This window comes from Schistocerca americana, chromosome 6, assembly GCF_021461395.2.
Source record: "Schistocerca americana isolate TAMUIC-IGC-003095 chromosome 6, iqSchAmer2.1, whole genome shotgun sequence".
Classification (NCBI taxonomy): Eukaryota; Metazoa; Arthropoda; class Insecta; order Orthoptera; family Acrididae; genus Schistocerca; species Schistocerca americana.
The window spans coordinates 54,682,800-54,706,750 of record NC_060124.1 but is presented as its reverse complement, the minus strand read 5'-3'; the positions used below and the strand labels follow the sequence as shown (position 1 = coordinate 54,706,750).

Below are 23,951 nucleotides of genomic sequence, written 5' to 3'. Positions count from 1 at the left end.
TTGAGTACACTGTTCATTCTCATTAAAAAAAATCTATCTGTTTGTCATGTAAATCTTGCAAACCGGTTGTGTTAAGCTGGGCAGCGCTCATTGCAACAGAACGCCCCGCGTCATCAATTGTCGTCAAATTAACAGAGGACACAATTGAGTTAGTCTGTTCATCACTAGGATCAAAATCAACATTAGTGGTCGGTACACACTGATTGTCCGTAAATGGAGGATTGTCATCATTACACTGTGTGTCGCAAGTACTATCGGTCAAGTTGTTTAAGTCGGATATTTCACTCATTATACCTCGCGATGTACTATTAACAGTTTTTCGCGGCATTTTAACACAAATCACAAATATTCAATAATGAAACAAAGACAATACAAAATGCAACAAACACTAATACAACAAAGAGCAACGAATTGCCAATGATCTGTGAAAGAAAGTGACAAAATTAGTAAAAGCGTTGCGCCAAATGCTAATCATATTTAAGTAAATAAGAGCAGATATGCGACTACTTATCAGAAGATTCTCAAAGAAATACGATCCTGGCAGGGTCGCCAAGAGTAACCTTCCCTCAGAAAAATTTGAAAGTCCCACAAAAGTGAATAATAAAAATGAGCCAAGCGTAACCTTCTTGCAAAATTAAAGAATAATAATGGCCCAAATGTAAACACTCCACACACATTAACGAATGAACATTGCTCATAAAACCCACAATAAAAGTTAATTAAATAATGAAGCATGAACTGAATGTAACATCTGAAGAGAAATAATTAAACCTGATAAATTTTATAAGGGCAGCAGCGCTGACCTTCGGCCCTGTGAAATAATTAAGCCTGATAAATTCTTACCTCAGTAAAACTGCATCTATACCTGCTCTTATTTTTCGGCATAGCTTCGTGCAATGCTGGCTTATATTTAATTTTGATTCTTGGACGGAATGCGTAGGAAATATTACTTAGCTTGAAATGGATCTTTTTCTTTAAATGAGTTACTTTATAAAAAGTTATTATTGGGGCATCGTTTTTGAACAAATTAATTACAATCAACATACGTTTTAGCTGAGCGCAATGCTGCTTCATTACCTTCTACAATAATATACATATCGTCCACCACATTCCTGATCAGACTCGTGGGCAGAGCACAGCGCCGACGCACGCCGACTCGCTACACACTAGCACTGACTGAGTACAACTATCCAACGGTCTACTCCCTCGGCCGACTCGCCACACGCTACTGCCGACTGATTACAACTGCAGACAGAGTGCAACTCGCAACTGAACACACGCGCGGTCAAGCGCAGACTAGCAACGATAAATAACTCTCTGGTCAGAGATTCTGTCATGCCTCGCCATCTCTGGTAATGAATACATACGTGTTTCAAAATAATAAATTTTTATTTCACATTGTATGTTACTTCAGACACGCACGCATGGCTGAAGGAACAGATCTTGCAAAATAAAAATTACTATTACAAGCGTAGAAGGGCAAAACGAAGACCTCGTAGTCTCGTTCTCCCTACTGCGGGAAAGTAATGTTGTGAGCATTGAGAGACGTAGTCATTGTGTGGGATATGGGGGTCGGGATCGTTTCTCGGAGCTTACATGGATAGCCGAGGTGGTTAAGGCAACCGCAATAGATAATCAAAAAAACCGGGTTCGAGTCAAGTTTCGGCACAGATTTCCATGTCTCACTAAAATACGGCTGATGTCAAAGTTTTGAAATAATAGCTTGACGTGCTGCGTAACAGCCGGTTTTGTCATCATGATGTATGATGCGATGTTTTCTGTAGCGTTTCATGATTCTGCTTTGACTTATAGCCAAGAAACTGTTGAATACCACTCTCTATTAATTTTTCTTAGATTCTCTTCAGCAACAATCGCATCATGTCTAGTGTAACTAAATAAACAATCGCTTTCTTGGAAGTGCTTAGCTGACCAACTATTTTCATTGTTTCGGTTCATCTACATCTTTATCTACATACACACTCTGTAAACCACCGTGTAGTGCATGGCGGAGGGTAAGTTGTGCCACTACTGCCCGTTTCCTTTTCCACTCGCAAATAGAGCTCGGAAAATCGACTATCTAAATAGCTCCTCACGTGCTCTAATTTCTCTTATCTTGATTTTGTGGTCCTCACGTCAAATGTATGTTGATTTCCGTAGAATTAAAAAATGATTCAAATAGCTCTAAGAACTATGGGACTTAACATCTGAGGTCGCTTCAGTAGAATCGTTCGCAGTAAACTTCAAATGCCGGTGCTCTGGAGTTTGTCAGTTTCTCGAAAAGGTCGTCGTTTACTCTCCAGGCGTTCCCATTTGAGTTGAAGAAGCATCTTTGTAAGACTTGCATGTTGATCGAAGGTACCTCTAAGAAATCTATCAGGCCAATTCTGAACAGCTTCGACGTCTTCCTCGTCTTCCTTTAATCCCATCTGGTGGGGATCCCTAACAGTCGTATTCAAACATGGGTCGCCCTAGTGCTCTATACGCGGTCTCTCTTACAGATGAACCTTACCTCCCTACAATTTTCCCAACAAACCGAAGTCGACCTTTCGTCTTCTCTACCCCACAACTAGACATTTGACTACTGTTCAGTTTAATGCTCTCACAAATACATCCAAATTTCATCTCTTGTTGCTGTGCTGTATACAGGGTTCCAGTACATAGGTCACCTTTTGAGCATTTCCTTACAAACACACAAATCTTCAAATCTTCTATGAAATGATAAGATTGAAAGCAAGAAATCGAACTGATTAGAGAAATAGCGATGCGATTTTGAATGGTGCTCGAAATCCTGTGAATAAAATGGTGCGCTGACTGAGAACGTGCATTCTGTATCTTGATATCTGAAAAATTCTCTATTGCAAAATTTTTTAGTTTGTAAAATTATTGGTACATTTTGCAACTTTGGGTGTAGATGATGGAAAAATGTCAAGACCACACAACACCTGACTCCACGGTCTACATAATCCACAAATATCCTCTAGACTTTTTTAAAATTCTAATATTGAGCTTTAAATTCTAAATCACCACCTCATGATTCAAAGGCGTTTCAAATGTTTGTTAATCTATAGAATTTCATACCTTTAGAGAAAGCATTTCACAAAACATTTGCGGGATGTATTTACCTCTATTCTCAGATTTTCTTCAGAAAGAATGACCGTTTTGACACCTCATTTGCTTTCACGGAGTATTCTGTTCTGCAAATGTGCTGAATTTAGTACTAGATTCAAACAAAGCCATTTCTGACAGTTAAATATCACTCCACTGTAACATTTTATGCGCAAAATAGCTGGTCTTGGAGATGAATTTTTGAAATTTCGTTTTCACAGCTAAAAGCACCTGTTCTTGACATATATTTATTTTCTCTCAAACCCGTTACTAAGCTTTTCTTAATTATCCCGATTACTTTCTAGCTAAGAAAGTTGAGACAAAAATCCACTGCGAAATTTCTAGCGCATCTCATTTTCGCTCCTCTCAAACATTTAACCAAGAACTGATAGGAGTTCTTTTCGGGTCTTGCTTAAATAGACATGAATCCTTAATAAGTTTTCAAACAATAGCGAATGCACTGCTGTCTTCGATTGCATAACGCTGTCTCTATTTCGAGGTGAGTAACGTACCGATCCCTTTCCATCATCAATGGTTTTAGGAACATCAATCGATTTTGATGGACCTTCAGGAAATTTAAACGTCCTGGCAGGTTAAAACTGTGTGCTGTGTGCCGGACCGAGACCCGAACTCGGCCCCTTTGCCTTTCACGGGCAAGTGCTCTATCGTTTGAGGTGCCCAAGCACGACTCACGCACTGTCCTCACAGCTTTACTTCCGCCGGTACCTCGTCCCCTACCTTCCAAACTTCCGAGTTCTTGTCTCGGTCTGGCACACAGTTTCAATCTGCCAGAAAGTTTCATATTAGCGCACTCCGATGCAGAGTGAAAATTTCATTCTGGAAATTTCAGGAAATTCATCGCTGACGGAAGCAAGAACGCTACGAAATTCTGCGAACCAGTTGTAAACAGTCTTGTTAGAAAGAATTTGTTTACCAAAATTTGTATGAAGCGAATCGAGACATTGTTGTTTACTTAGGGTTTCACGAGGGTAAAAAAAAAAAGAACATCATCCAATGAACAATTCTGTAGATAATTGACTCGGCCACTTTATGAGTTGCAATTATTTTAACAATAACAAATGAATGATGAAACAGCGCAATCAAGGGTATAGGGCGTCCGTTGGGCCGTATTCATTATTGAAGGATGTTGTATCTTTCAGAAATGAATAAAACGCTGAAATTGCGTTGCATTACTTCATTCGCTTGGGTTTAGCAACGGAGCTTGTGAAATGCTAAAAATGGCAGTAAACGCCAATTTCAAAGCCAGAGGATGTTATTGTCTTTTGTTGAATGTCACGATCCTTCTCTCCAGTTGAATTAATCGACGGCATCTGCTTCACGCATTACAAGGAAGAAAATACTGCTGCATATCAACTACTTTCCCTTGCAATAAATTCATACTATGTGGACCAAGTTCACATTTTTGTGGAATTACGCTAACTATAGTATCCACTTCAATGATGCAGAAAAATATTTCAAATTCGCAAAACTCACATCCGACTCAGAGGCCTTACGCATAGTCGCCAATAAGAAACTATACCTCTGTGGAGCACGAGTTTCAGTAAACTTACGTAGTGAAGCCTGAGTACCAATGCTCTTTTTAGCCGGAAAATACGAGCTGACTCTGTAACTATCTTGCAACAGTAATTTCGAGTGTAAGCAATGCATACTAAGTGCAGAGTTTAATAGTGACATGGCTTCCAGTTCAGTGTGTTCCTGACCTAAACTGGCTCGTACTGTCAGCTACATTGTGCGTTTTACTTCTGCTTGCAATCGCTTCTGCCAGTAATCGCTTCGCAAATTTCTATTCAGTGCTGTTGAAAGTATTTCTTTTAGCACTGTGGTATATGAAGGAATTTAATATTAAAACATCTTGAGCAGCAACGTTCACAAATTTACCGAATAAGAAAAGCTTTTTGTCCAGGTAGGAAAAGGTTTAAAAATAAAGTCTGCGCAGTCTGGACCAGCTCGATCTTTACGTTTGATAACATTGCGTTGTAGTTTCCCTAAGAGGTAACACAGATTGTGTTCCTATAACTGTGCAAATCATTAGTTGACATCGAATGTAACATATAAGGGTACGTTACTGCTGAAACCACAAAACTATTAACAAACGAAAGATGTGTTCCGCCTCAAACGGAGGAGTATTTATAACAGGGAGTCCAGGGGAGACTATTTGTCCTTGCCTTATTCCAAGGAGCAATTGAAGTCATATACACAAATGTTTACAATACTACAAGTACTTTGAATGTTACAATTGACATTATTCTCCCAAACTAACAATTCTTGCTTACAAGGAATTAAAATTTGTAGAACCCGATAACAAGAAATCACTAACTCACCACTTCACCTAATCCACTATACTGCTTATTGTAATTTTTTTAACACAGGAGTGCATATCTCTTAATGCCAATTCCTTTCCAAGGCGGGACCCCTCACCATAAAATCATACATCAGCAGCTGAGCAGTTCTGTTGATACACAATAAGAGTAACTCGCAAAAACTCGATTACTTATGAAGTGCTATTACAGATTTCTATTGTGTAATATGTGACGTAACACAGTTGATTATAGTACAGTAGCCCGAGAAACTAACCTGAATCATAACGTGAATCTAAATTTTACGTTTAATCTCTGAAAGTGGTGTCATTATTATTACTACGTATGATTTTTAAAAATAAATTACATTTTCACGATCCTCTGCACAGTACTCACAAGGAACTAATTTATTAAATCTTTTTTCAAAGCACGTAATCGGGAATGAATTTGGCTGCTGAGGTGAAGGAAGTGCTCTCCATCTTGTATCGCATTTCGTTTCCTGCTACCTTGTCAGAAGCTCTTACGTGTGAAATGTCAGAAACTGATAAAGATCGCAATCTAGCGCTTTATGAATATGTATACTGTATCAGCGCCATCTCCCTGAGATACAACAAACATACGACGCAGTTTTGGGCACAGAGAATGGAAGAAGGCCACCACCACTGCCGTGATGAAGGATATTTCCAGACTAGCACAGAAATTAGGGACATCCTCCAGCCGGCCGAAGTGGCCGTGCGGTTCTAGGCGCTGCAGTATGGAACCGCGAGACCGCTACGGTCGCAGGTTCGAATCCTTCCTCGGGCATGGATGTGTGTGATGTCCTTAGGTTAGTTAGGTTTAACTAGTTCTAAGTTCTAGGGGACTAATGACCTCAGAAGTTGAGTCCCATAGTGCTCAGAGCCATTTGAACCATTTGAACATCCTCCAGTGTGAGCAGGTTGACCATTCATCGTCACCTCAACGAGAAAGGAAGATATGGAATAAATTACTGATTAACGATATGTTGAAAGAGCAACTTCAGGCTGCCATAATAATGTTCGCACAGGGATGCAGAAGGAAACTGCTTTCGTACTGGGACCAAGTTTTATTTACAGACGAGGAGGTATACAGTCCATGTACATCGACCAAGCAGAGCTAGATTAGAAAGCAAATATGTCCATCAGAGGCAAAGGTGTGGCTGAATGTTGTAACAATTTGGGTATTATATCAACAGGTGGTTGCAGCGGTCCATGGCAAGAAGACCGTCAGCTTTCTAGTCTTTACTATTGCTAGTGTAGCACTCCCTTCTGTTCGTCAGAGATTTTCGGAGACAGAATAATCTTTCAACATGTCCACATCGTGAACTGTGTCATTAGTTGGCGTGGGTTGTCGTGTTATTGGTCGGCGCTGTAGGATCACCGTTTTCGCCACATGACGCACGTTTCTGAGAGAGTAGTGAAGCGATACCACTAGCATGACTGAGGTGAGGAATCAGTTGTCTAGAACCATCATTCTTGTGTCTTCCAAATCACAATCATCATCGTCGCCCTCTTCCAGGCCAGACGTCTGAAGGAACCCGTCGCCGTTTCTTGTGGCGCAAGGTGACGGTTGTTTTCAGGCATTGTCGTCCTTGCCGGCCGCGGTGGTCTAGCGGTTCTAGGCGCGCAGTCCGGAACCGCGAGACTGCTACGGTCGCAGGTTCGAATCCTGCCTCGGGCATGGATGTGTGTGATGATGTCCTTAGGTTAGTTAGGTTTAAGTAGTTCTAAGTTCTAGGGGACTGATGACCTCAGAAGTTAAGTCCCATAGTGCTCAGAGCCATTTGAGCCATTTGTCGTCCTTAGTGGTGTGCAGTGGACGTTCCGCCGATACCTCGTTATCCGTCAGGATGGCCGATGTTGGTACAACCCTAGCGTCGACGTCCATCTTCTCTTGAGATACACACACAGGCGGCAGGCGGTTTGTGGACACAAGAGAGTCATCGGAGTTGTCGAAATCTCTGACGTCGTGGTGTCCTGCTTTCCTGCACCTTATGTTTACTTTGGCACATCGCTCCTTTCGCCACTCACCGAAGACGGTGTGGGAGGCTTGACATAATATAGGGACAGAATAGTGGTCTCCGTAGGAACGACAACATACTGTAGTGGAGAGCTCGTAAGACGACACTGAAGACATGCCTAACATGGTCTCCTAGTTCCCAGTCGGAGCACTTTCGACGTTGGGCATTGTACATAATGATGCCACGACATCCACTTATGTTCAGGTAAAACGAAACATGGTTTGAGCGATCGATTTTCACCTGACGTACTCCGTAGTAGACTTGTAGACGTTGTTTCAAAAGTATGCAGTTTTTCTGCCATATGGATGATCACATTGCCATATAGTCAAAAAGCTGCCATAACAACATCTTCCGGCACCTCAAAACGAAGTTCAAACGCTCGCAGTGTCCTGCGTGGTCCACCGTGACGTGACCAATATAACTGTTGGTGGAACTTAGGGAATTCTCTAACGACCTAGATGTCGACGGGACGCTAAATCTAATCTTCCTTCCTTTTTTGAACTTAGTGACGTTGGAATACTTATTGACCACGACAGTGCACGCGGCTGCAGATAACATCTTACATAAGAGATACGAGCCGTGACGGTGAAATATATGCCCGCAATGAGCCATGTATGTAGTCTGAGTTGGTCTCGAATGTACTGCTCTACTTTGTAAGCACGTGGTCGGACGTAGACAGGTGACAACTGATCGTAATCATGAACTGCCTGTAACATTGTGCGGTGGAGTGCTGAACGTAAAACCAAAGTAACCCGTAGGCGAGGAGGAAGTAAACACAAACTACTCGCGCGCGGACCCACTGGCGGAACGCTGCCGACTTCCTCGTCTCGCCACTGCTAAAAGCTGACCGATGTTCTCCCTTATTGTTCCAGTGCTGGCGGACAGACAATCTCGCAACGGAAAAGACGAGGTTAACTGCAATTTCCACGTTGAATAACTTTCCTAGATTCAATACCATAAAATTATAACGTTATTTCACACCTTATGTAAAAATCAGTCAGATTATTTAATGGAAATAATACGAATATACAAGTTAATTTTCTAGGCTAATTCTGTGTCGACCAGGAAGTAACTCGTAGGTCATCGGCTTGCCGAAAGTATACTATGTTGCGGGCGAGGTTAAGTTATACTTCTAGCAGGAAGAATACCAGCCTTGAGCGGTGTAGGAAGTGACTACAGATCGTGCCTCAATGACGAGGTGGCCGAGCGCCGAAGTACCCAATGTGTGTATCAATGAGGCTTATTGATTTTCCGTATTGAGTTTAGGACGTACAGGGCGTCAGTAGTAATTGTCAGATGCTCCGACTGCAAACTAAACAACACAAATCATATATAGTCACAATCATTTGTATTCTTCTGTCTTAAGTTTACTGAATCTAAAGAGCTCACATGATGGAGACTACGTGGAAAAATAGGTCTTGGACAAGATATGTAGATGTATTTTGTCACAAAATTCTGGCTCTTAACAACAAATATAATCTGAGAAAAAAAATGTGGGGCATTACTTACTGAGCTGTTACCAACGCAGAATTTGGTGACAAAATACATCAACATATCTTGTCCATGTCCTATTTTTGCAGGTGGTCTCCACCACGTTCTATGGCTGTACGCTAACATTGTGGAAGAGCATGTATTTCCTGCTGGAAAAAGCTCTTGTCCTGTAGGCGTAGTCATGTGGTCACTGCATGACTGACACTCCCGTCATCTTCAAAGTGCGTTCTCAGTAGAGAATCTTTAAGTGTCCCGAAGAGATGTAAGGCCGAGAGTGTCAGGTCTGGACTGTAAGGTGGACGACTCAGCATGTCTGGAGCAGTGGCTGTGACAGGACGTCCCGAACATGGCTGATCTTGGAGCTCTGTTTTTGCATTTACTGAGGCTGTAACTTTCTTTACCCATCGCTCAACTGTACTCCTATTAACCGCCATGTACTGCACACAAACGTTTGTGGATGCTGACCACGGTTTCTTTCTCTGCACACAAGAATTCAATAGGAGCACGCTGCTTGTAACGTGAGTCGTATGAAGACGCCCTTTTGACGCTGTATTACGGCCCTGCCATCTACCAGAACGGTTCAAAACTTCACCGGTGCGCATAACAAACATCAAATGTGAAGCACCAACAAGGACGTTTGTCTATGCATATTAATGGCTTTAAAAAAAATGCGGGACATTACTTATTGAACGACCCTCATAGTTCTGCAGGAGTTATCGTACTGCGGTATCATTTGATCCGTTTTTCATATGTCAGATGTTCACTTACGATTTAGATTTCCCAGACTTTGTTTTTTGGTACTCTGGAGCAACTGTATTTAACATTACGCCGTTGCAGTAGTTAACGTGACGCCAATTTGGACGTAATTATTTCACGGAACCCTGGTTCCTAAACTTAGTAAGTGTGGCAGAAATTAATGAACCAAGAAGCAGGTTTCCCACAAAGTAACTTACGATAGACATTGTAACTTTCCATTTAAATAACCTCCTTTCAGTCCAAAACTTAGTTTCCAACCTATGTTACGTATTGTGCACAAATTGTTCAGAAAAGTTAGTCAAAATTACAAGTAAATATTTAGTGAACTGATTAGTATAATTTAGTACTAGTCCTGGAAGTCCGTTGACCCTTAATGGGTGGCCAAATATTTCTCGGATGGGATTTTATATGCAGCTGTTTTCTAAGAAAACAGAAATGATATGTCAACATTTGTTTTGCAGTCTGAGTAATGGGGCTGTAACGGCATCCGTTTCCTAGTCATTGTTTTGTAATGGCGCTAAAAATATTCGATACATGTGACCGAGGGTATAACACGTTAATAATGGTCAGTATATTTTAGAACAGCAGAAGCAACATTACAGCAAGCTGATAACGTAACTAAAGGTAACAAACAGAACCTGTGAAGTGGCTGTCATTCCAGTTGCTTGTTAGCAGATTGTGCTTTTATTAATTGCTTCTTCTTGAGAATAGCAGGAAGCGACATATCAGGGCAGATGTTCTTCGTCACACATGAATGCACAGTGTGTGGTAACTTGCAGAGCAGGATGATATACCCTACTGGCCATTAAAATTGCTACACCACGAAAATGACGTGCGACAGACGCGAAATGTAGCCGACAGGAAGAAGATGCTGTGATATGCAAATGATTAGCTTTTCAGAGCATTCACGCAAGGTTGGCGCCGGTGGCGACACCTACAACGTGTTGACATGAGGAAAGTTTCCAACCGATTTCTCATATACGAACAGCAGTTGACCGGCGTTGCCCGGTGAAACGTTGTGATGCCTCGTGTAAGGAGGAGAAATGCGTACCATCACGTTTCCGACTTTGATAAAAGTCGGATTGTAGCCTATCGCGATTACGGTTTATCGTATCGTGACACTGCTGCTCACGTTGGTCGACATCCAATGACTATCAGCAGAATATGGAATTCAGGATGGTAATACGGAACGCCGTGCTGGATCCCAACGGTCTCGTATCACTAGCAGTCGAGATGACAGGCATCTTATCCGCATGGCTGTAACGGATCGTGCAGCCACGTCTCGATCCCTGAGTCAACAGATGGGGACGTTTGCAAGACAACAACCATCTGCACGAACAGTTCGACGACGTTTGCAGCAGCATGGACTATCAGCTCTGAGACCATGGCTGTGGTTACCCTTGACGTTGCAACACAGACAGGTGCACCTGCGATGGTGTACTAAACGACGCACCTGGGTGCACGAATGGCAAAACGTCATTTTTTTGAATGAATCCACGTTCTGTTTACAGCATCACGATGGTCGCATCCGTGTTTGGCGACATCGCGGTGAATGCTCATAGAGGCCTGTATACGTCATCGCCATACTGGCGTAGCCTATTACCCGGCGTGATGGTATGGGGTGCCATTGGTTACACGTGTCGGTCACCTCTTGTACGCATTGACATCACTTTAAACAGTGGACGTTACATTTCAGATGCGTTACGACCCGTGGCCCTACTCTTCATTCGATCCATGCGAAACCCTACATTTCAGCAGGATAATGCACCACCGCATTTTGCAGGTCCTGTACGGGTCTTTCTGGATACAGAAAATGTTCGACTGCTGCCCTGGCCAGTACATCCTCCAGATCTCTCAGTAATTGAAAACGTCTGGTCAATGGTGGCCGAGCAACTGGCTCGTCACGACACGTCAGTCACTACTCTTGATGAACTGTGGTATCGTGCTGAAGCTGCATGGGCAGCTGTACCTGTACACGCCATCCAAGCTCTGTTTGACTCAATGCCCAGGCGTATCAAGGCCAGAGGTGGTTGTTCTGGGTACTGATTTCTCAGGATCTATGCACCAAAAATGCGTGAAAATGTAATCACATGTCAATTGTAGTATAACACATTTGTCCAATGAATACCTGTTTATCATCTGCATTTCTTCTTGTTGTAGCAATTGTAATGGCCAGTAGTGTAGGTAGAGCTTACTCAGAGTTGGCCATAAGAAGCAACCCACCATCTTCACTTAGGTAGGCAGCGTTAGAGTAAGTGCACCGTCACTAATGACATTCAAAATAGATGGACCGCGTACTACCACCACATTCTCTGACCGCCCATACCATTCTGATCCTACAGTTGTTACTATGATCTACTTGTGATGATTACAATAAAATTACTGATTCTATGTCAACCCACCCAACTTTTTCCTAAAACATCGCGTACTATTTTCCTTACGGTATCTCTGACGCAAACATTTCGTTAACATCTCAAACGTACTTTCCTTCCTCAGTATCCCACGGTACATCACGTATGTCTTGACTTCACCCGTAAGGCGTGATTGGGCATCCGCAGAGCAATTTCATGTGACCAATTACAGATTTTGGGTGTAGCCAATGCCACGTCCCCTGCTGTTTTGCCGGACAAGGGCTTGATGAGATTAGCTATTGAAGAATACGTGAAACATGGGGCATTGCTACTAGTGAGTTGCCGGCCGGTGTGGCCGAGCGGTTCTAGGCGCCTCAGTCTGAAACCGCGCGATCTCTACGGTCGCAGGTTCGAATCCTGCCTCGGGCATGGATGTCTGTGCTGTCCTTAGGTTAGTTAGGTTTAAGTAGTTCTAAGTTCTAGGGGACTGATGACTTCTGATGTTAAGTCTCATAGTGCTCAGAGCCATTTGAACCATTTGAGCTACTAGCGAGTTAATTGCACTCGAACCAGGACTGTGAATCTCGCGTGACCCGTGAAGATTGTAACTGTGATACCAATTCCTCATAACTTCTGTTCAGCATTTCCTTCTAACCATGATAACACTTGTTCTGTGAAAGCGGCTATATTATCCATAGTAGTAACTCACTTTGTGCCAAGCGTATTTGTGCAATTTACCATTATCTTATTTCTATACAAAAACATCTGTGCCAACCCATACCAGAGAGGAAAAATACACTTACACTGTACGAAACGAGACTCAGTTACTTCTTTTGCCTGATTATCGTCTAGTGACACTCAGTACAGTCCTGTGCTGCATGACCATAACGTTTACAAGTAGAACAAGTTACCAGTGCAAACTTAGTGAACGGTTCACTATAACCAGCTAAATTACAAACAGCACATGTCACAGGTACCAAATACATTTCTTTACAATTGCCTCTGAAGTCTGATAAATCAACAGGCTCAGCTGATTATACAAAAAATACTTGTGACGTAGCACGTCCATCAATTCGCCAAAATTCTGCCGTTTCACAAAGAAAGAAAAATGTTTTTTGGGCTCAACACATTGCGGTTCCTGCTGCTTAATATGGACGCTTTAGAGACAGGTCACTGCGTCCGAATTCCAGGCGCTGGAGTCGGACTCCTCCGATGCCAAATCCTCCGATGACGGCGTCGAAGTGCACACTTTTGACAACAGTTTACAGAGGGTCGAAACGGAGATATCTCTGCATGAAGTCAGGATAGCAGATGGAGAGACCTGTGGAATGAGACTGACTCTAGTAAGACATTATGAAAGTTCAATTATTTTATTTATTAACCATTTTTACAGGTGTCTTGTTACACATCGGCCTGTAGCTGCGTGTTGGATTATCGCTGACGGCTGCCGAGTCAGCTCCTCGTCCACAGCCCCAGACAAAGAGTGAGTGACCTCGCGAAACAGTACGCTGCCGGCGCGACTGTGGTCTGGCACGAATGTCTCGTACTAGCTGCAGGAGTATGCTGGATCCTACTCGAATTCTATAATGACCCTTCATGACCCATCCGCGATGAGATGTTGTCAGGCCGTGTGGTCAGTCGATCTCCCTCCTACTGGCCAGCTACGTTTCGGCACCCAAAAGCGCCATTTTGACCCGGAACTTGGACCCCACATGGTGCAGCAGCCAGTTTCCTCCCTGAAGTCAGGTGTTGCCAGCACTCGGCAATGTGGCGTTGTCGAAAGACAATTTCTCCATCAGCAGTGGTATGCGGCTACCAATATGAAGTCAATCAGGCGAAGACCGTCTAGTCAGGTATATCTGTCTTGGTTATAGACTGTTCTAGAGTACTTAGTACATAGATTCGCTACAGTGTCGTAATAATGGAACTGAGTGCTATTATTGTGAACGCCATTGATCCCAGTGATGAACTCACTGAGAGCTGGAGAGCTCGAGTATTTTAAAGGAGTTAAAGTGAGGCTATGACACGATGCTCGGCTTGTAAAGACCGCATGTGTTCTTATTCTGCTATATTCGCTTAACAGGCTTGTAACTGCTGTATAGGTTCTCGGATACTGGTTCTTATGAAATAGGTACAGTTTCTTTCGACATCTCCTAAGAGCTAACGAATATGCATGTCACGTTTCCGTTGGTTTTCTGTCCCATGCTATTTTCTCCTGAGCTAGTCCTCTCTCTCTTCGGCAAGGTGCTGTAATGTGCTAAGGCCTGACCCACTTGCGACGTACCGCTTATTTCCTGGTTCTGTCTGTGCCTCTGGCGTGACCGCACTTCGCTTGTAGTAACGTGAATGAGTTTTAACAGTATTTTCTGATTTTCAACCCCTTACTATTCTGTGCCATAACAATACGATATTGCGTTGTAATTCTCAACGAGCCACCTGCTTACGATCAAACAAAAATGCATTAATAATCACCCTTTTGGTTATTGTTTTTTTTAATAGTGCATACAGTAGAATTGCTCCCAACTTCTGAACCTTGTTTGTTGAATGCAAATGTCGCACGACACTTAAATGGTCATACTTGTTTCACATACTTCAGGGCTTCCCGAATGTGTGACAACACTTACGCCTGAACAATCTTTTTCGAAGCAAAACACCTTTTCCAGACGTGTTTTGTCCAAAAGCATTATCCACACACACAGTACAAAGGTCCAGAGCAACCTCTGCTACATTCACACCTCTGCTAAGCCCAAAGCGGACAATATGTCGGAAATGTTATACCTTTTTTCCATTTGAGGCTGTATTTTATCACAACTACGTGCATAAGTTTCAGGCATGCAAAATCCAAATCGTTACTGCGAGCTAAAAAAGGGAACTCCAAATAAGAAAATGATTGTTAGTAAAACATGAAGCGTACCTCCAGATCACGAGCCGATAAGTCTCCAGAACAGCTTGACAGCTTGAGAAGACTGATAGAACTTTCTCCATACACCTCTGCATCCTACAGTGTTGCCAGATCGTGCATATGGCTCACGTTCTTAGAGATGGCCAGAAATATTGACCACATTAAGTGAATGGACCATGTCCTATCATTTTTGATGTCACAGTTGCTGCGATCGCATAGCGGTGCAGCAAGTGGAGGAGAGTGCTTGAGTAATCAAGCCTTAGGTATTTATAAAAAGAGTCACCAGAATCCCTTTACATACCATCAGCTACAGGGTAGAACAGGTTAGAAAATCGGTATGCCTACATGTGGGAGGTGGGGACAGAGAGGGGGCGGGAGGGGGCCAGGTTAGGAGTTAAGACTGGTTCTAAGCTGGTCAGTCAGTATCCTCACATCTGCTGCCACTCTCTCCTGGGGAGATTTTTTGGAGGACAGTTTTGAGCACCCTCTGGTGGATGTGTTGTGGACTATTGCACTCAGTCTTCAAACTGTACAGTAAACACACACACACACACACACACACACACACACACACAAACACACGTATGATCAGAGAAAGTGGGAACTGCGTACCGGTAGGGCGAAGAACACTCGAGTGTTATGGAGATGCTTCGGGAACTCAAACGGGAATCCCTGGGGAGGAGGCGACATTCTTTTCGAGAAACACTACTGACAAAATTTAGAGAACCGCCATTTGAAGCTGACTGCTGAAGGACTCTACTGCCACCAACATACACTGCGCGTAAGGAGCACGAAGATAAGAAACTAGGGCACATATGGAGGCATACAGACAGTCGTTTTTCCCTCGCTCGATTTGCGAGTGGAACAGGACAGGAAATGACAAGTAGTGGTATAAGGTACCCCCGACCACGCACCGTACAGTGGCTTGCGGAGTATCTTTATAGATGTAGAAGTAAATGTCCCACTACTTACCGGGTGATCAAAAATTCAGTATAAATTTGAAAAATGATTAAATCACGGAATAATGTAGATAGAGAGGTACAAATTGACACACATGCTTGGAATGACATGGGGTTTTATTAGAACTAAAAAAATACAAAAGTTCAAAAAATGTTGTACAGAAGGCGCTTCATCTGATCAGAATAGCAATAATTAGCATAACAAAGTAATGCTCAATATGTCCACCATCATTCCTCAGTTATAGCTGTAGTCGAGGAATAATGTTGTGAACAGCTCTGTAAAGCATGTCCGGAGTTATGGTGAGGCATTGGCGTCGGATGTTGTCTTTCAGCATCCCTAGAGATGTCGGTCGATCACGATACACTTGCGACTTCAGGTAACCCCAAAGCCAATAATCGCACGGACTGAGGTCTGGGGACCTGGGAGGCCAAGCACGACGAAAGTGGCGGTTGAGCACACGATCATCACCAAGCGACGCGCGCAAGAGATTTCCCCATTCTGACGATACAGCCTCACTAAAAGCGCCTTTTCAGGGAACGTCATCATGCTGCGACTGCTGGCACATCTGATTCTCTCTCTCATTACAGCTCCTTTTATACACGATTGCCATGCGCAGTCACTGACGTTTTTACTGTCCAGCGCAATCTGTCAGACATTTTGTGAACTTTGTTTTTTTTGTTTTAATAAAACCTCATGTCTTTCCAAGCGTGTGTGTCAATTTTTACCTCTCTATCTACATTATTCCGTGGTTTATTAAGTTTTCAAATTTATACTGACTTTTTGATCACCCAGTATATAACCGTATTCACCATATCAGTATAGGCCGTGGTGAGTCATGACACTAACGCTACTAACGATGCAAACATTGCAGGGCATAGCCTGAACATCATTCCTGTAAAGTTGGTTACCTGTACAGTAAATAGTTTTTCGGTCTATATTGGGTCAAGTATCGAAAGTTTAATTGTAACCACCCCGTATTCTGTTGCTAGCCATAGCGCGTCAGTGGATGCCACATGTGAAATAAACCGAATTGTAGACTTCAATCCACAGCTGTGTATGAATATGCATATTACTATTTCTATTCCAGTAGAGCCTCACATTGCATGAGTCTAATGTGGTCCAATAAGTCCTTGGGGACCGTCACAGACAGAACACTGTAGAAGCCATGTGAATAAACAGATGTAAATTGAATTTCAAATTCGAATAGTGTAATTGATCCCCTTGCTGCTTTTGGCACATCATCAATCATTAGGACACAGCAGTTTTGGTGCAAGTGGAACCAAACCTTACCGTGTAAGCATTTTTCTTGCCTTTGCCACAGGTACACCGTCGACATCCCGCAGAATGACACCACGAGCGCCATCTCGATGCTATCACACTGGCTGTGCTACGCCAATTCTGCAGTCAACCCTGTCATCTACAACTTCATGAGCGGTGAGTTGTCCACCATCTGAAGTACGCTAGATTAAAACAGAACGTCTAAACTTTTATTGTAATTGCGCAACAATTTCAGGATACAATAAAGCAGAAATAGAACTCAGGAAATCATTTCCCGAAACAACCCCTGTCTGATTAATCGAAATTAGTTCAGTCTTCAGGAAGTGAATCGTATTAACAATGACGGAAATGAAAGAAAAGTGTAAGTGCGGTATTAAATTAGGTTGCAACTGTGTAATAATAAAACATTCAACGTTGTATGTAAGTTCATGGCCTGCGATTGCACCGGTGGACTGTCCCCACATTGGTCGAATCGCCCGTTTTCTGGAACTTGATTAAACTGCAGGCAAGATATGACTGGTGGAAAGTAAATATCCTTAAAACAGTTTGCCTACAATTATATAAATTAATTGTTATATTAATTACAGTTAATATTTCACACGTTCATAACTGTTATGATGGCAACAAGGGATTGTTTTGCTACCCATTTTTATCCACAGTACATCCTTCGAGATCCATGTGCAATACATCTCGAAAATAACCTTTCTTGTTCTTTTCACTCGTGGTGTTCCATGAAATAACCAAACATTCATTATACTCACTACGCTAGAATTAAGTTTTCAACGGCCGGCCGGAATGGCCGAGCGGTTCTAGGCGCATCAGTCTGATGACCTCAGATATTCAGTCCCATAGTGCTCAGAGCCATTTGAACCATTAAGTTTTCAACACCACAAGACAGTTCAGAATTTGAGTTCCACGAACACGCGTAAATTTTGAACACTGTTAGAAGCTACTGAATGTTGTACACCTGCATGATGCCACTGTATTACTCGTTTTACTTCTTCCACCGCATACAACAGACTGACCCAACGCAGTGTGGACTCGCATTCGAGAGGATAATGGTTCAATCCCGCGTCCGACCATCCTGATTCAGATTTTCCGTGATTTCCCTAAATCGCTCCAGGTAAATGCCGGTATGGTTTCTTTGAAAGGGCACGGCCGACTTCCTTTCCCGTCCTTCCCTAATCCGATGAGACCGATGACCTCGCTGTCTGGTCTCCTCCCCCAAACAACCCCACACTGCGACATATCCACGTGTCTCTGAATTAATTGTTCTACGACCGCGAACATGATTTACGATCGAAACCGGTTGGAATAAAATATAAATAAAGTCAGAAATTATGTGTCATGCATTTTATATTGTCTGCGAATGTTTGGTGCTGATTCTGACGGATGTCGCATGAAAAATGGGCCGGTGCACCGTCATGCTGGAACAGCATTGACGGATATACAGTGATACATGCTGGAAATGCTGCACTAATGCGTATTGCAGGAAGGGCAGGTAGCTGTGCCCGTTAGACAGGGTAGTAGTGTGCACGGACCAGTCAGATGATCATGGATAATATCAGCCCATATATTAATACCGAAACGATACTGAAATCCATGGGGTCGTATAGCATTAGGGTTTCCCTCATCTGAAATGTGGCTGTTACGACAGTTGAGCAGACCCTTCGTTTGTGAACTGTGCTTCATCTGTGAAAATAATGATCGGAGGGAAGCCTGGAACATCCACGTAATGGCGTGAGAATCACACACAGTAATCGGGACATGACGCTGAAACAGCTAGACCAAGTGTGTGCACCCTCTGGAGATGGTATCTGTGAAGTTCCTGTTTGTGGAGAACTCGCCTCTGGGATACGTCCGTGGATGTTACGGGTACTCATCGACAGCTATTGCTAGACAAGTTGGAGGGCTTCTTCTTCCACGTCAATAGTGCAGCGACCCGGCCACGAACACCGTCGCCCTATGAGCCTTGAAGTTGACGGTTTCTCGAAGCCGTTCTTCCAATCATGCGAAAATGGAATTTGGTGGATGGGCGCAACAAGGAAATAGTTCGTAATATCGGCTTCATACTGGTCCAGCATTTGGTCTTCTTTCACGATAGATGAGGAACATGTCGGCGCACTCGGAATACGTATGCTCTGCCAGTCTGAAATGTACCATCTTTCTCGATCACTCAGTGCAACTTATGTACATTCGCTTCGGTTCATTGGGCTGTTCTCTGATGACACGTAACGTGACGTCACACAAGGCAACACATGACAAGAGATACCTACCTCCGTCAGCCCGCCTTCATGACCCCAGTCTGGCTTTCATAGCCGTGCAGTGCGAACGTGCTATGTTTTTCTGCCCCTGTAGGGCGCGCGCTATCTATTGTTTATTTTCAGTAACCATCACTTGCGTGTCGCTTATGTGTACTAGAACCATGGCCAACCGTTTTCGAAAATCCACATTACGATTCACCTTCTGAAATGATTACACCCGACCATTTGCTTTGGAAGTGGAACGCTTCCAATGCGATTCAGTTAAGATCCAAGCTTCCGACATTTTGGGCACCAGTCTGTCAATCGTAAGCAGTACTGTGTACGTCAAAGTTGTCACTGACGCCGCGTATGAACGAATGCTCCTGACACCAACCACTACGCTTCTGCCACGCCAACGGTAATATCGGTGCAGACACTGTAGAGCAGGCAGGCTTGGGCATGCGCACCATTTGAGTTTTCGAACTGCCATTCGAGCAGCCAGAGGAAGACATTGCGACTTTTCGCCCCTGTGGCAATATACATGACCAGATTGCTGAACGCTGGGCGTAATTCAAAAGTACCCTTTCTAACGGTGTACGGTAGATCACCATCCATTTCCGTAGCTTCGTGCCATCTAATTTACAAATCAGCGGATACCATTTAGTCGTTATATACGACGGCCAATCCAAAACCTATTCTGGGTGCGGAAAATAAGGCCACATCAGATGTGTCATCAGCGGCGCATCACCCAATTTCCGGCTGCTCCCATAGCGCCTCAGACTCCAACGGCGGTTTTACCGCACACCTACGCATCGGCGCTCTCTTCTCCTCCTACCGGCAGTTTCAGTCGGACTACATACCAGTGTCCCTTCGAGATGCCACAGATAAGAGCGGGGTTGACGTACCATGCTCACAACCATATGCGACTCTGGAGCCACTACCAACAACGATGACTGCCGATCCACTCCCAGGCGATGATATGAGCGTCGCGTAACTTATCGTCCACGCGACGGCCCTACTTGTAGACCGCTGTGACTTCCTCCCATTTTCCGACAGAGAGAAACGGACATGCAAACAGCATTCACCTATACGGTGCAAGAGGAGGCGTAGTACAGTCTCGGAACGAGGCAGCTCACCTTCCCCTTAGCCTCCATAAGCCTTGGAGAACCAGCACAACGACAAGAATGACAACACGATGCCGGATCTGGCTGCACCGATACATACTCCGCCAGCACCTGAACAGATGGACTCCACCATTACGACTGCTGCCAAGATGCTCCCCGGTCCACTGGATGAGAGCGAACATAAGAATATCACGACGACAGCGACCTCGACGGCATGGACTGACGACGTTGATAATTATCTGAGCCACATGCTAGGGACAGAGTTACCGCAGAGACCTAGTCACGCCCATGTCGATGCTGTCAGTGGCATACGGCACCGGTCGCCACTGCCTTGCCCCTCTTCACCCTCCGATGATTGAGTTCCCCTCCACTGTGGTGCTGGACTCCAGATGTACCAAATAGCAACACCAAACAACCAAAACAACATTATCTCCCATGCGAAAATTCAACTGCTGCATGAGATGATATGGGCATCGGGCGTCGAGACCGCACTACTAGAGGACACCTTGGGCTATAGCACTTTCCCCTCCATCCAGTAGGGGGTGTCACAGAAACATTGCGATCACAGTTATGGGGATGCATATTGTCAACATTTATGCTCCGTCAAACTACACCAGCAGACAGCACAACACACTTCTCCTCAGAAGCAATCACACCTTTATTTCTTGGGTGCTGTGACCATTACTTGCTTGACGGTGATTTTAAATGTGTCCTGTTCCCTAACGATCAAATGCTCCACTGCCGCACCCGTCAAGAACTGCACCTTGTCGTCCAGGATCTTTTTCTCCGTGACACTTCAGTACCACGTGCGTGGGCATCCTTTCCAGACGGATTATTTTGCGATCCTATGTGACAAGATTTACATCTCTCAGGAACTCGCATCTGCACTCCGAGCAGCAGAATTTCGTGCCTTGGCCTCCCCTCATATGACTGACTACATTTACACTATTTTCCGCCTGCAACAAGTGCTCCGGCGCAATCGTGCACTGTGAAAGATAAGCACCTCCCACCTCCATGCTCCCAAATGTCTTCAAAGAGTTACTGATACATGGGCCACCTGTAAACGCTGTTTGCTTAAATACTGCACAACCTTGACTTGGTGGCTGGAATGTGCCAAACGTGTCATTCGACGTACCTTCATTCAGTACAGCAAGGACTGCCAACTATTTCTATGCCGTCCTCCATAATCTGGACGCCCAGCCGCCTGCATCTGAAACCCAGAGGCCACACAGCAGGATGAAGACACAAGTCATGACGTTGACACGCTATACGCTGCAATGGGCGGTGGTGAGGATCAGACATTACGATTCGGCGGAGCCTGTCCCACCAAGTATGTCACTGCCAAACCAAAATCTCCAATACCTTTGTAGAACGCTTCCTAACAATGTACCAGGAGGAACCTAACAACACACGTACTGACGAGCAAGTGTTACCACATGTCACAAGCGCCCTCGCCAGCAATGAGGCCTCGTTAACGGAGCTGGTCGCGTGCGACGAGGTCCACGATGCAGTCAACAAGAAACTTTGAACAAGTCACCTGGCGTTAACAGATTTCTGATACAATTTCATTGCACCTTGCTTGTAATAATTGCGTCATGGTGAAGGACAATGTTTCGTGAATTGTTGACGGTGGGCAACGCTGCACCGCCGGCCTTTGTCATGGGAATTGTGATACCCGTCCACAAACTTACAATGGGAGTGATTATACCACGATACACGCCCCCCCCCCCCCCCTCCTAACTCTGCTTAACGTAGACTGTAAAATTTTTGCATGCCTCCTGGCGACGCGTTGGTGGTGCAATATATTCCGTTGCATTCTATCCCCTGAACCACAACTTCGGATGGCTCTGTTAATATCGAAGCGGCCACAGGGGAGTGTCGCTATGTAATGGCACTGGCAGTGGCGTGCAGACTTCGCGCCGTTATGATTATCACTGATATTAATAGCACATTCAACAATGTCTGGCATCTTTTTCTATTCTCCGTAAGGGGCTGAAATGGTTTTATGCCCAACGTTATTGCTATCATCCGGCGCCTGTAAGGCAGTGTCGAAAACCTGATTCAGATCAATGGCCATATGACGGGACCAATGACAATACGTCACTTCATAAGGCAACGTTGCCCACTTACGACTCTACTCTACATCATAACCCTGGACCCACTCTTCAGGTCCCCGACCGCCCACTTTCCTTGTCTCACTTTGGGACAGCACACTTTTACTTGTCATGAGGTTGCAGCTGACCTCCTTGTCTTAGTCTGCTGGCAGACTGGGACACACATGGTACCCAGATTGATATTAACATACGGAACTGCACTGGACAGTACCATGAATGTGGCTAAATCCTCAGCAGTGCTCATTGGACATCGCCTCTCACACAACATATTGCCACTGCTGTGGTACATAACCTACTATACCTTGGAATCATTTTCGCCTCCACTATGCGCCACTCCGTTGCCATCAATTTTCGGCATGTTCACCGAACTTATCTGCATGGCAGTGTGACAAAATCTCCTCTGGCGACTCGATCCTCTACGGCGTGTTGTCTATCTCAATGAACATGTGATGTCCGAGATGGTCCACATACTACCAACAAATATGAACCCAGCGTTCAGGCTGTGTTGGGATGCTTCCCTGTGACTGGTATGGTCCTCAAGGTCCGTTACGGAACACTCTCCCTCCCCACGCAATCAGGGGGCCTCGATCTTGTCAGTGTGCGACTCTGAGTGACATCTTTATACATGTCACCATGCACAAGCAGTGGAAATGGGGCTCCTCCCTTACGCGCAGATTCTTGGACGTTCTTCTTCCCACAGCCATTTCCCACTGTTGACCGTAGGCTACATCGTGCACTATTTGGAACACATTTCTGATTACATTGTTGATATTAGTTACGCTCACACTCACTTATGGAGCCTTCCTTGAAGGAAAGATTTGTACACCCCACTACTTCACTGCATATCCCACCACAGCGTAGAACTAAAACGTCCATTCGGGCGGTGACCCACGGTTTGCCGTCACGCCCACCAACCTCGAACATCCTGGCAACCTGGTAACATGTCACGACGATGCCTACCACCTGAGTTATGCTGCCATCAGTGATGTCTGGTCATTTGGTCGACAGTTCGATGCTTGCTAACAGATTCCATTGACCCATGTTCTTTTGTCTATCCTGAGGGTAATCGTTTGCACACCACCAAACATCATGCGATTGTATGGGTCAAGGGATGGACGATCACTTATTTTTATACTTATGGCGATCAGTCACATCTTTAGTTATGGCAGTATTTACAATCTACCCTCAACGAAATCGAGCACCACCCCTCCATCTTCGCCAATGACCTTCGTGCAATCTTCACGTCACACCCGCTCAGCTGAATGGTGCCA

At 44.3% G+C, this 23,951-nt stretch overlaps 1 protein-coding gene across 1 annotated transcript in view; it reads left to right on the top strand.

Moving 5' to 3' along the window:
- Positions 1–23,951, top strand: part of LOC124619953 (orexin receptor type 2-like) — a 120,631-nt gene that overhangs the window by 75,580 nt on the left and 21,100 nt on the right. Inside the window, exon 5 of the mRNA XM_047146615.1 lies at positions 17,243–17,355. Coding sequence (XP_047002571.1) covers positions 17,243–17,355 — 113 coding nt within the window. The remainder of the gene's footprint in view (positions 1–17,242; positions 17,356–23,951) is intronic.